The sequence below is a fragment of the Silurus aristotelis genome (genome assembly GCF_946808225.1).
Source record: "Silurus aristotelis genome assembly, chromosome: 3".
In the NCBI taxonomy this organism is placed as follows: domain Eukaryota; kingdom Metazoa; phylum Chordata; class Actinopteri; order Siluriformes; family Siluridae; genus Silurus; species Silurus aristotelis.
In genome coordinates this window covers 12911530-12926177 of record NC_139576.1, presented here as the reverse complement: position 1 = coordinate 12926177, position 14648 = coordinate 12911530, and the positions used below count along the sequence as shown (strand labels likewise).

Sequence of the window (14648 nt, the reverse complement as noted above, 5' to 3'; positions counted from 1 at the left end):
GTACGCACGGCGTGGCTGTTCTTTCCGGAAGTTGGTCACTGGTACTGTTTTTTAATTGGGCGAGATTCAGTTTGGGACAACCCGCTCTCCGCCGCAGTTGAATTCACCGCGCCCCGGCCTCCAAACGGCGCGATTAATGGCGAGGGCGCATGCGCGGCACGCAGGGTAATTAGCTCTCCCAGAATAACTCCAAACGTCTGGAGACAATGTGCGCACGTTTCAGCAACCTCACCAGATCTTCTGTTAGTTTCACCATCGAACACCGCCCAATGAGTCACCTATGACTAGAGGGGATACAGGATCCAGTGTGAATGTATACTCCAACGTTTATTGGTATGTCAAAAGCAAAAGTTATCCTGTTACGCAATATTAATAGTTGGTATTACGAGGTTGAATGGTCATGCATTTATCTTTTGTTTGCTCACAATAAAATCACGTTATGAGTCATTGTTCTGCTCATAGTTTCTGTATGGATTACACTATGTTCTGCTTTTCCAATATTCATTCATTCATTCATTCATTCATTCATTCATTCATTCATTCATTCAGTTCTGCATCCAACCCCCATAACCAAACAGAATAATAAAAACTATTATAAAGGTTTCTCGAGATTTCTATTACCACCTTAGGAACAACAGTGGGAGTGGTACAAGAACAATTCAGATTTTAGCATAGACAATCCACATACAGGCGATTTCTTTGGGAGGTGGGAGAAAACCAGGGAATAAGGAGGGAACCCACACAGAAAGAACATGGACACAATCTCCCCATAGACCTGAGCTCATGATCAGTCCAGGTACACTGAATATATGAGATTTGCATCTGAGCTCTGCATCACTGTCTAAAATAACTGCATGCTCCACTCACACTCCTGACTGAGTTACCAATCCCAGAGCTTACTTAAATCAATCCGTCTAAAAAGTTGAAATCTCAAAGCTATATATGGCATATGCACAAGAACAGAATATCTTAAAAACTAATCTTAACTGATACAAACCTTTTCCTAATAATATTTAATAATTTCCTTGCATCCTTTTTCCATCTTTTGAACAATATTTGCATCTTCTTAGCTGTAATATTTACCTATATATATATATATATATATATATATATATATATATATATATATATATATATATATATATATATATATATATAATGTATGTATGTTATTGTACACCTACATAACTGCTTTATAAAATAGGAACTGTATAGCAAAAAGAAGGAAAAAAAGGAAAATGATGTGGTCTTCTAAGGCAATTAATAGCAAAGCTATGCTCCCTGTTTGTAACTATTTAATTTCCTAACATGTTGAATTGCCCAGCGTGTTTAATTCTTCATGAAGAAGTAATTCGTGCATACTTATTAATATATTTTAAATATAACGATGGTAAATATTATTATTATATTACTTACTTTAAATATTTTGATAAATATAGAAATTATAGTACATTTATACCGCCATCTAGCGTCGCAGTCTTGTACAACTCTTTGGAACTGACATTTACAGTATTTGTCTTAGAAGCAAATTTGACCAATTAACATTTTTACATATTTAAAGGCTGGTATGTTATATCCGATATGTCATGGTATGCTTTACCTGGGGTAAGGATTAAAAAAAGAAATAGCAAAAAATAGCTTTTCACTCTCCTATTGGTTCTGCACTGAACTATCCTGTAGCATCTAAAGCATGAATTATTTTAAATTATCCAAGAATCCAAGCTTATTTAAAAAAAATAATGACAGGCTATAGTGTTTGAAATGGAAGGTGACTAAATACGTACATTACAATAAATTATCATGAGACGAGGCTGCTTAAAAGTAATTGCAAAAATGACAAATAAAGAGGGAAGTTTTGAGATAAGGTTTATCATCACCTGTTTGCACAAAGAAATGCACATTCATTAAGAAAATTCTTCCTCCACAGTTTTACATACTCCAGAAGAAAAAAATTGATGAAGAACGTGAATAAAAAAAGACAACATACATAATACATACATGCATAAGTAGATGAATGCTAAGATCTTTCAAAAATTCAATGCACGATGCCTTGTGAAATGTAAACGACTTTTTGAAAGGAAAATTTTATCAATAAATAAAATAACATTTTACAAACAGTTTACGATTCTTGCCTGTCATTGTCAACCCATAAATAAAACGATGTGAAATATAGACCAGTTGAGATCTACCCACTTGTGCACATGATCCCAAAACTCTGTTACAAATTCACAAGAAAGAAAAAGACAATCAGTGATTTATTTTTTATTGCAAAATATGCAAACATTATGATCCAATGCAAATCTCTGAAATGCACAAAGCCAAGATTTATACATTTCAATTATTATTTTTTTAAGTGAACTTCCTTCAGGTACAGGAAATGTGATGTACCATATAATGTGCAGTTAAACCGTTAAAACAAGTTTAATAATATAAAATATATTAAATTATAAAATTGTATTAGAATCATATATATATATATATATATATATATATATATATATATATATATATATATATATATATATATATGATTTAAAGCGTTTCTGGCATGTTAAACTGTGCTCAACACCAGTAAAGGCATGTTATAGGTCAGGGGTGGCCAACCAGTCAGAGACCAAGAGCCACATTTTTTACTATGTTACCGCAAAGAGCCACATCATACACATGGGCACACATGAACATCACCCATCCCCTCCTCTTACACACACACACACACACACACACACACACACACACACACACACACACACACACACACACACACACACACACACACACACACACTCTCAGTTCAACCAAGTCCACAATCAAAAATATAATAATTTACAATAGCGTTTTTCTTTTACTATGCATGTTGTTAAGTGGGACTTCTGGCATTCCAGGTCAGTGTGCAACTGTGATTCAATAGCCGTGTTAATGTCCGATATTCTGTGCTCAACAGTGTGGCGGGCAGTTGGACGTCTGATACAATATGTTTTAGTTTGTTGTTTTCAAAAGACAAGTTTTCAACAACGTCACTGAGGCATTATTTAACGAACTCCCCTTCATTTTATGGCTTTTTAGCTTGTGTAATGTTCCAAGCCAAATTAAATTTTCCAAGCTAAATTTAAAGCTACATTTTTTGGGAAAACTGTATCTGCTTTTCTGCCTGACTTTTCAAAGTGACCAACTTCTGCTTGTGAAGTTTAGTCCCTTTTGGAAATTCCTGGTTGATGTTAGCATGGAGTGAGCGCTGAAAGTGCTAAAAGTGGCGCTGAAGATTTGAAATGCGCTAATGACGCCTGATATAGGGCAGAATGACTTGCCATTGCATTTAACATAATAAACATAAACTCTCCCACTCTGTTAAAAATGTCCTGTGTTCATCTTTATATTGTCCTTTTGCTGTGCATTTTTTCCTGCCATTTTGAGAGCGAACTTGACACAAACTGTTTACTTAAAATGTAAGTAAACAATTTGCATATGGAAGTTTGTGTTTGTGTTTTATTTTAAATGTGCGTGTTCTCTTTGCTTGAGTTCAATACGGTATTTTCGTCAAATGAGCATGTGTGTGAGATGAAAATACCGCAAAGTTTCCCAGTGGGGGCAAGATCATTTAAGTCTTAAAAATACCGTATTGAACTCAAGCGAAGCAAAGACGCACATAAAAAAAAAAACAACACAAACACAAACTTTGATATGAACGTAAGAGCCGCATGAAACCAGGCAAAGAGCCGCGGATTGGCCACCCCTGTTATAGGTAATTCGCTGGCAAATGGATTTCTGCAAATACTTATAAATTTTACCTTGTAAAAGCATAACCAAATCGTATCGAAAGCACAAAAATATACAATTAAGCGTTTAACTGAATTGATTTCGAAACCATTTTACGTGTCGCAGATACAAAATATATACATTGATCTAATTAGACGTTTCTCTGTGTACACTGCATAATACAGAGAGGGATAGGCATCACCAGAGTGATCACCAGAGTCTCTAGACCAGGGGTCACCAACGAGGTACCCCGCGAGGACCACATGAGTAGCCCGCGAGGACCACATGAGTAGCCCGCGGACCTTTTCTAAAAATTCTACTTTGTTAAATCATTATTGATATTAATAATGAGAAATCATTAACATGATCAGTGTCTTCAAGTCAAGTCAAGTCAAGTTTATTTGTATAGCGCTTTTCACAACAGACATTGTCTCAAAGCAGCTTTACAGAAAACAACAGTGAAGGTGAATGGTGTGCGTTTGTCCCTGATGAGCAAGCCGTGGCGACAGTGGCAAGGAAAAACTCCCTTAGATGATATGAGGAAGAAACCTTGAGAGGAACCAGACTCAAAAGGGGAACCCATCTTCATTTGGTTGACATCAAGAGTTTGATCATAAATCTTTCAACAATACAGAACACTGGAGAGTGAGAACTAACATGAGCACAGGAGTGTAAGATTATAAGTAAATGTTCTTTCAACAGTCTTTGGTTTAAAAGTAGGAGCTACTGAGCCCATCCTCATATGGGTGACATCAAAAACAGATAACAGATAAATATCATTAATTATTAATAATAACATATAATAAAAGGTAAATTATGCACATTTTTTAGTTCAAAACTGAAAACTGTGTGTATCAAACTGGTAGCCCTTCACATTAAACCAAGAAGTAGCTCTCAGTTTCAAAAAGGTTGGTGACCTCCGCTCCAGACGATCTATTTTAAGATGCATTTTAGCAACAGTGCCCTCTATGGTCACAACATATGATGGTCACAAAATCTAGTGTAACTCCGGCCATATTGCATACTGCTCAAACTAAATGACGCCATTTCCTGGAATTTAAGGAAGTGGGTCTTCTCAGGTGGAACTAAGGAAGAGATCTGATGTCAGGTAGTTGTTTAGGAGGGGAGTGGCAGCGTCAGGGTCAGGATTCCACGGAGGATGGGGCGAAAGTTTTTATATGCCATTCAGGAGTCCATTACTTTAATTGTGTAAACATTCACAATTTATATACATTGTATAACGTGTGTGTATATACGCTTATATAGTTTGCTACAAGTCAGCTGTGCTGTAAAGAAGCAACGTTTTAAATCTACTCACATGCAGCTTCCACAAACAGGTTTTACAAGCTTCTCTTATCTGGTAAGTCATTCATTTTCTTTTTTGTATCCAGATTTTCTTGTTTTTTAGTCCAAATTTCATTTCAGACAAACTGCTAAAAAGGTTGAGGGATGGTTTAAAATAAAAGAAGGTTGAATAGATATAGAATAGATTCTGTACAAAGAATGCAATAAAGTAAAGTAAAACATGAGTGGGAAAAGAAAGAGGAGGTTGAAAATGTAATGAAAGTAAAGTGGCATTGGTTAAAAAAAAATTAAAAAGTCACTCATTGATACTGGGACTAGAGACAAACTAACTTACTGGCTTGTTAGGAAGCCAATTTAACCTACAGGTGAAGGCTAGATTTGTGGTTCTATGTGTTAGTGTCTTTGACAAGAGAAGGTAGATGGGTAAAATAGGCACACAGAGAGACAGCCATGCAATTCCCCCACAACACAAGCCAACATGGGAATTTCTCTCTGTGTTTAATAATGTTTTATATCAATATGACTGTATGTCTGCCTGTCTGTCTTTCTCATTTAAGTAATTCATCAGCTCCATGCTTTGTTTCCTGCAAACAATGACTAGTCAGTGGAAATGCAGGTTGCTTACATAAGCAAAAACCAATTGATGAGATGCTGTGATGTAATTTCTTACACAAGTTTTCCAAAAAGCACGCGTTTTGGAAACCCGTCTGTGCTTATATGATTTCTGTTGCAACTGGAGTTAGCGAGTGAGGCAGGTCAAACGTCAGAGGAACCTCATCCATATTTATGATGTGGTGCGGTCTGATTCAGTGGGAGCGCGTCTGATTAAATATAAAGAGTTTCACCTGAACCCATTCCGCAATTTCATTGGTCTAATGTTATGGGTCTTAGTTTTTTGGCTTTGAAGCTTGTGAAACCGGGAAAAACCCAGGAAAATCCATAAATTAGCCGCTTCGTTGTTTAAGCCGTGGGGTTCAAAGCGTGGGAAAAAAAGTAGCGGCTTATAGTCCGGAAAATACGTTTTTTTTTTTTTGTTTTTTTTTTTTAAGGCCACACAAAAGGATTGGTTCCCCCGAATTTGTACCCGGTTAAATAATGGCCGGTTCCCACTTATTAGGCAGCTGTCCCAATTAAATGACCACTCAGAAAGGGCAAAGGTATCCTCTTAAGGACATCAATCCACCTGACAGTAACACCTAGGAATAGCATAAAAATCCGACTAAGCTTTAATTCGTCACATTACAGCCCATTTTGCTTTTTTTTTAATGAAGTTTCTTTTATAACTAGATAAATCAATAATATTAAAAAAAATATTATTATTAATATGGCAAAAATATATACAGTTGTAGGCAAAAGTTTAGGAACCCCTGACAATGTCCAAGATTTTCATTTTTAAATATTGTTTGGATCAGCAATTTCGTTTTTGATCTATTAAATAACTGAAGGACGCACTGATTAATTGGAACACACAATTTGTTTGGTGAGCTCATTAAGCCTTGAACTTCATAGACAGGTGCATCCCATCATGAGAAAAGGTATTTGAGGTGGCCAATTGCAAGTTGTTGTTCTCTTTGACTCTGCTCTGAAGAGTGGCAACATGGGGGTCTCAAAACAACTCTCAAATGACCTGAAAACAAAGATTGTTCAACATTATGGTTTAGGGGAAAGCTACAAAAAGTTATCGCAAAGATATAAGCTTTCAGTGTCCACTGTGAGGAACATAGTGAGGAAATAGAAGACCACAGGCACAGTTCTTGTTAAGGCCAGAAATGGCAGGCCACAAAAAATATTGGAGAGGAAAAGAATGGTAAGAATGGTTAAAAAAACAGCCCACAGACCACCTCCAAAGAGCTACAACATCAACTTGCTGCAGATGGTGTCACTGTGCATCGTTCAACAATTCAGCCCACTTACCACAAGGAGGAGCTGTATGGGAGAGTGATACGAAAGAAGCCTTTTCTGCACATGCCACAAATGGAGTCGCTTGAGGTATGCAAACGCACATTTGGACTAGCCAGCTTTATTTTGGAATAAGGTGCTGTGGACTGATGAAACAAAGATTGACTTATTTTGTCATAACAAGGGACGTTATGCATGGCGGCAAAAGAATGTAGCGTTCCAAGAAAAACACTTGCTACCCACAGTCAAATTTGGGTGAGGTTCCATCATGCTGTGGGGCTGTGTGGCCAGTGCCGGTACTGGGAATATGGTTAAAGTTGAGGGTCACATGGATTCCACTCAATATCAGCAGATTCTTGAGAATAATGTTGAGGAATCAGTCACAAAGTTGAAGTTACGCTGGGGCTGGATATTTCAACAAGACAATGACCCAAAACACTGTTTAAAATCTACTCAGGCATTTATGCAGAGGAACAAGTACAATGTTCTGGAATGGCCATCCCAGTCCCCAGACCTGAATGTCATTGAACAACCATCAAACCTAACTGAACTGAAGATGTTTTGTAAGGAGGAATGGTCGAAAATACATTCATCCAGTATCCAGACACTCATTACAGGCTATAGGAAGCGTCTAGAGGCTGTTATTTCTGCTAAAGGAGGCTCTGCTAAATATTGATGTGATTTTTTTTCTGTTGGGGTGCCCAAATTTATGCACCTGTCTAAAATTGTTTTGATGCATATTGCGCATTTTCTGTTAATCCAATAAACTACTGAAATATTACTGTGTCCTTCAGTTATTTGATAGATCAAAATGAAATTGCTGATCCAAACACCCAAATATTTATAAATGAAAATCATGGACATTGCCAGGGGTGCCTAAACTTTTGCATAAAACTATTTGCATATAGGCTGTTGCTGAATACGATGCCAAGCTCATGTCTGTTCTTTCTGCAAATAAATAAATAATAAAAAAATAAGGAACTGGTAATTAGTGCGGGCCTTAGTAAACTGATTATGCAATTTTCTCTTGATATGCACTAACCTCTCTCACAATTCATTTATAATTAACTAAAGCACCGTTACAAAAATCATCTGTATGTAATTTATATTTAAAACAACAATGAGCAGGTCAGGTGTGATTGTGGCAATGGAAACCTCGCACATACGAAACGAGAAAGATACATTGACAGATACCAGACTTAAGTTGGAACCCATTTACTTTTGCTTGACATTGTATGGTGGGATTATCATTATTCTGATACACTTCTTCGGTACAGTTTTACTAAATCCATCTCAGAACATCTAATGAAGAATGGGTGAGGTTTAGGCATAACCTCTTTTGTAGAATGTAATCTGGGTTCATCCACAGCATCACAGAGAGTGAAAACATCCCTAATCCTTTTTATTTCTTCAAAAACAATTGACACCTCTGCTAAAGTTAGATTTAGCTTGCACAGGTTGTCTATTTGTAAACTGATCATGGCATGTAAAGCTTGAACTCTGATCTTCAATAATATATAGAACCAAAATCCTAAGCATTTTTTTCAAGTGTAAAAACTTTTAATGTAAGAATCATTTGAAGCTGCTTCGAATTGGAGGTGTATTAAATTTATACAGAGACTCCATATTAGTAGTAGCTAAATATTTATGTAATACAGACATTTTGAAATGTAATAAGTAGTGAATAACCCTGCCAAATTACTAATCATATTAACAGTTATGAAGGCACAGCAACATTCATTTGTGTTTCATGCCATTTGCTCTTTTATTTTGTTCCAGCTGTCCTCGGTGAGATTTGCTGATGGTTAACAGGCACTGTATGCTATGATTTTGGAACCCAGACATGGATGGGCAAATACCCAGATCTATGTTCATCTTTATTCTATTGGCACTATCAGGATTTTTACTGTTGATTCTCATCATGTTTATGGAGGTGAGTACAGGAGGAGTTTCCAACGATTCATTCTACATGTAACCTGAATGCATTTCTTCAATATGTCACATATTGAATGACATGTTTGTTCTCAAAAGAATGGGCCATATTCACAGTTAAGATATCATAAATAATTATTTTTATTGTGTAAAATGATGTGCAATGTGTAGTTAAAGTGAACTATCTGCATCCAAGGGCGCTTATATTTAGTATGACTCCATTGAAAAATGTTCGGAGTAACATTTCAAAACAGTTTGTACTAATAAATTACATAATGTTTGAAAAATAATTTTATTATTGTATTATTCATTTAAAGTAGTTAATACTACTTTACATACATTTATGACAAGTAATTCACAATTTTTGTTGCGTTTACAATAACGTACATGTACAATTCCCCTTGACAGTACCCATTTAAATTAATTTAATATTGCGTTACTGTGTCCCAAAGGGTGAGTCAAAACCTCGTGGTTTTTTTGTTATTTGCGAGGGGTCAAAGAATGTAATAATATAATACATTCAAAATTGTAATAACTGTTATACAGAAATAATCCACATTAAGCTGGTAAGATTTTAAACAAGGCCATTTCACATCACCTTGGCTTTGATGATTGGACATCTTACATTTTATATGTACAATTACCAAGTATTCTTGCACTAAAAAGAGTTTACAGATTCTCAAAGCTAGTAATATATAAACATGTTAAATATAAATACCCAAATAAAGTTTTAATTGTAAGTAAGTCATTGTCACTGGCACTAACTTGCATTAAATATATAATTTCCAGAAAGTTGTATATCCTTACACTGGAGCCCACTAGACCCTGAATTTGTGACTGCTCCTTTGAATGTGTGCCTGATTAAAAATTTCCCTTTTGATTGTAGGAACTGAACGATCAGCTAATGTTGACCTTCCACCAAATACAGAGCAGCATCGACTCAGCCTTAAAGCCTCCTGAAATCTTGTGGCCTCTGGGTGCAAACCATACTTACTGTGCACACTTTGGCAAGAAGCCCACTGCAGAAGAGGCAAAAGAAGAGAGCGATCTGCTCAGTTCCATTGCATGGCCAGGCCCCTTGGTGCAAGGCCTGCCTGTGGAGTTTAGCAGTGACCCTGCCAGGAGCTACTTTGTGATTCTGGGCTCGTCAAAAAAACACAAAGGTGGTCAGCTTCTGGTCAATGTACATATGCAGAACTTTTTGGGCCTTCCCAAGGATCATGGTGGAGATTTTTTGATAGCCCGACTCCATTCACCCAGTTTGGGTGCTGGGGTTGCAGGGAAGGTGCATGACCATCAAGATGGCACCTATACAGTAATGTTCCCACTCTTATGGACTGGTGTAGCGTGGGTTAAAATCACCATGGTGCACCCGAGTGAGGCAGTGATGGTGCTTAAGAGGTTGCAGGAGGAGCAACCTGACAGAGTGTTTTTTAAAAGCGTGTTCAGCTCAGGTACCATCTCAGAGACCACCATGTGCAACTTGTGTCTACCACTGAATGAGAAACCACTCTGTAACTACACTGATCCTGAAACTGGAGAACCCTGGTACTGCTACAAACCCCAACATCTAGGCTGTGACACACGAATCAATCATTCTAAAGGGGGATACAAAAAGAACCTAATTACTGAATATGAAGCACAATTCTTCCAGAGGTGAGGTATTAGCTAGGATCCAATTGGACAATGAACAGCTTCTTTATACATGTGTATATGTGTACATTTTTATGTGGTCCCATTCAGCAAATATCCTTCAGTAAATGAATTTGTAGGTGTAGTCAGAGGAAAAAAAGGCTCTTGGATTTCAGTATTAACCCAGTCTTTAGGCTCAGTTAAAAGGAAACATTGCAACCTGTTGTTTGGCTGTCCACATTTTAAGAGATTAAATAATGCCATTAAATGGACAAACAAACAACATAAATCAAGATTAACATTTTCAGTGGCTACCAGACAGTGTTCTAAGCAGTTATGCATTAAATATTTTTTTCAGTGGTGTAAATCTCAAAATTCCTATACCTGCAGCAGCGATGGACAAAGTCATTATATTGCCTGAAAAAAAAGGTATGTTTTATATTAAATTGAATTCATTCAATTTTAAAGTAATTGTAATTTTTAAGTATAAATATGAAATTCTATTATTTGTGTTTTTATTTGTAAATATGCTGAAAATCTAGTTGTCAGCCTAGTGAATAGTTATTAAATGTATTACATACAGTACCAGTTCACAGAAAAATGCTGCAGTCATTAAAATTTTATTTTATTGAGTTTATTTGGAAGATGTGTTTTCCTCTTTACTATAAACAGTAAAACCCAGTCCATTAGTTATCATCACTGCCAGCTCAGTTATAGCTTTTACATAATTATTGTACATACACTATGGGCCATGATGAATTTATACTATTCACACTGTGTATGCTGCTTTTTTTTTGGGGGGCTTTTTCCAAAAACATAGTACTGATCTAAATCCTAATTACATTTTGTTAGGTACGTGTATCTGGCCGTAGATACACACATTCGAATGCATTTCGATGCAAATATTTGAATCATAAATGTAACTAATATTTAATCTATTATGTCTTATATATTGTTTATATTGTTTATCCCAAAGAGAAGATCAAATGTATTGTGGATTTAGATAATCTGAATATCAACACAAAATGTCTGCAACTCGGGCCAGATTGATTATTAACCATGTATTATATAGGCATTGCTTCATATCGTACTTAAAAGCCCTCTAAAATTATTGGCTGACCCTAATCTAAATCCTATACCTAAACTAACACAATTTTGACAATGGACACAAATGACCTATAGTGATTTTTGCAGTGTATTATGTTATGGTGAGCAGTATTTGATTTTTTTTTACCCTCAAAGGACAAACTAAAGTAAAAAATGATTACATTTCTGCTGGCTACTACTTTCATGACACCTGGAGACCTTTCAATGGTTCAGTCACCCGGCAGTTTGATACCTCATCAGCCATAGCACATTGTCTTAGAGGGAAGAATGTCTACATGTTTGGAGATTCCACTGCGCGGCAATGGTTCGCGTACCTCTCTGATGTTCTTTGTAAGAGCAAACCATTACATTATTGATGCTTTTTTAAGAAACCTTTACCATTTATTACTTTAAATATAAATCATGCATTCATTTTTGTTTGATAAATTTTTCCTCTATGATTTCTTCTGCAGACCTCACACATCTAATCCCTTACAGTCCCAAAAATACGGGACCATACTTGGCTGTGGACAGGTGGGACAATATTCTTGTGAGCTACCGCTGCCATGGACCACCCATACGCTTCACCTCTGTGCTTTCCTCTGAACTGCGCTACGTAGCAAATGAGCTAGACAAGATCCAGGGTGGGTCACGCACAGTTGTTCTTGTGAGTGTATGGTCTCACTTCAGCACTTTTCCTATTGAAGTATATATAAGGCGCCTACGGCACATCCGTAGGGCTGTGCTGCAGCTCCTGGACCGAGAGCCAGATACAGTGGTGGTGATACGCACTGCAAACCTGCAGAAAATTGGCCCAGAGAGCAGTCTGTTCAACAGTGACTGGTTCTCTCTACAAAGGGATGCTGTGCTGCGTGCTATGTTCAAAGGAATCCATGTGCAGCTGATAGATGCCTGGGAGATGACACTGGCTCACCATCTCCCACATGACATACATCCACCCCTCCTCATCATCAAAAACATGATTGATCTGATCCTCTCCCACATCTGTCCAGTTAGAGAAATATAGATGTATGAAAACATCTTGTAAAACTGTCAATAAAAACATTTTATCATTTTGAAGTAACATGTTTTCTACCATCTGGGCATATTATTAGTTTATCATCACCAAGTTTCCTATAAACCATTATGGTAGAAAGGCAAATTTGCATGATTTAATAACTAGAATTTATTGTTGCCTGTACAAAGATTCTCCTTTTTATCCCTTAAAAGATATATGCAATGCTTAGATGCTTTTTCCCTCTTTTTATCTTTTTCTGTCAAACAGATATAAAGAGAAGACAGATGATAGGGAAGATTTTTTGTCAATAGTTTCAACAATCTCCTTAGTTGTTTTCTTTGCTTGATGCAGACAAATTATTTGACTCTCATGAAAAAGAATATATTTTCCACAACTTCAGGATATGTCTTCCAACAAGTAGGTTTAAAGTAAAAAAAAAAAAAAAAATTTTTTACTTTAAATTTTTGTCCAGGCTGTGTCCCTCTGCCACTCTTATTTGTTACACACGCCAGGCTGAGATCTATATTGTTTTAACCACTAGAGGCCGCCTTTTGACCAGTAGAGGCTCATATCAGGCATTAAGATTTTAATTAATCTAAAAACAAAATTAAACATGAATGATGCCTCACTGTTGCCTGAAACCTTTGTGGACTTTTATTTGGGGAAAAAAAGGCTATCTTCTTCTTTCAGCTGCTCTTATGAAGGGTTGCCACAGCGGATCCTCTGTCTCCGTATGATCCTGTCCTCTACATCTACTCTTTTAAATTCACCACCTGCATGTCTCCCCTCATCACATCTCAAAACCTCCTCCTTGGCCTTTCTCTTTTCCTCCTGCCTGGCTGCTCTATCCTCAGCATTCTTTTACCTATATACCCCATGTCCCTCCTTTGCACATGATCAAACCATCTCAATATCAAGTCAAGTAGCTTTTATTGTCATTATGCCGCCCATTGATTGAATGCGAGACTCCGGTTCCATTTACAGATATTTATTAACACCGTAGAACACTTTAGCCTGCTTCTCAACCAACGGCAGAGTCATTTCCCAGAAGCAATCTTTACAGTCAAACAAAACAATGACATTGAAGAGCTAACCTACTTATTCAGCCTCAAGCAAAAGTACTGTTTATTGTATTGACCTTTCTAAGTAAACTGGCTTATTTGAGCATGTGCCTTTACGGTCTAGTGTTGTGTCACTAAGTAACAGTTTGAGTTTTCTGACTCTTCCGTCAGCTCCTTGGAAGACTTCAACTACCTTCGCCAGCTTCCACTGATTTCTTGGTGTGCCATTATCTTGCAACAGGACAATGTCATTCACTTTAGCATTTCTCCTGTCCTTGTTCCATTTGCTCCTCTGCTGTAGATTCAGCAAATACTCCTTTCTCCACCTGGTCCAGAATTCATTGGATAAGAACTGTACTCTCTTCCATCTCTTCTGAAGATAGAGATCCTCCCTTACAAACTCACCAGGTGGTGGTGCGATTATTGACGATTTCATTGTCAATATGTGGTTTGGAGTTAGGGGTTCAGGTCCTAATGGATCATTGAGATGTTCCGTGGTCAATGGTCGACTATTCACTATAGCCATCACTTCGTACAGGAATGTTCTTAATGAAGAACTGTCTAATCTTCCAGCAGACTGGTCTAGGATGGATGTGAGGACACTTCTCACGGTCCGTATCTGCTTTTCCCAGACACCGCCCATGTGACTGGAAGCAGGTGGGTTCATGACGAAGTTGCATCCTAGCTCTTTCACACGTTCTTGCTCCATTCCTTTCATTAATACTTGAAATTCATTGCGTGCTCCCACAAAGTTTGTGCCTTGATCACTTTGTAGATGACTTACATTGCCCCTTATGGCAATAAAACAGCGCAATGCATTTAGGAAGGCATCAGTAGAAAGGTCATCCAATACCTCAATGTGGATGGCACGTGAACACATGCAGGTGAATAGCCCATATCTCTTCAGCTCTTTCCTTCCATCTTTGACATAAAATGGTCCGAAACAGTCCATACCACTATAA

The 14648-nt window shown here is 37.1% G+C and overlaps 1 protein-coding gene across 2 annotated transcripts; it reads left to right on the top strand.

The window, feature by feature from the left end:
- The first annotated feature begins 314 nt into the window (after positions 1-314).
- On the top strand, positions 315-12691 carry LOC310723676 (NXPE family member 3-like). 2 transcript variants are annotated; one of them, XM_083537051.1, is made up of 6 exons: positions 315-333; positions 8737-8890; positions 9776-10545; positions 10880-10950; positions 11764-11958; positions 12081-12691. In XM_083537051.1, exons 2-6 carry the CDS (start codon positions 8801-8803, stop codon positions 12632-12634), a joined length of 1680 nt encoding a protein of 559 aa, XP_083393177.1. In that variant the 5' UTR covers positions 315-333; positions 8737-8800; the 3' UTR covers positions 12635-12691. The 2 variants fall into 2 exon arrangements, with proteins under 2 accessions (XP_083393177.1, XP_083393176.1); XM_083537050.1 differs by lacking the exon at positions 315-333 and adding an exon at positions 4868-5113.
- Positions 12692-14648: the final 1957 nt, after the last annotated feature.

Coding starts and splice junctions, on each gene's coding strand:
- LOC310723676 (XM_083537051.1), top strand. CDS start 8,801: ATGGATGGGCAAATACCCAGATCTATGTTCATCTTTATTCTATTGGCA. Junction 10,546..10,879: donor GAAGCACAATTCTTCCAGAG/GTGAGGTATTAG, acceptor TATTTTTTTCAG/TGGTGTAAATCTCAAAATTC. Junction 10,951..11,763: donor TATATTGCCTGAAAAAAAAG/GTATGTTTTATA, acceptor TTACCCTCAAAG/GACAAACTAAAGTAAAAAAT.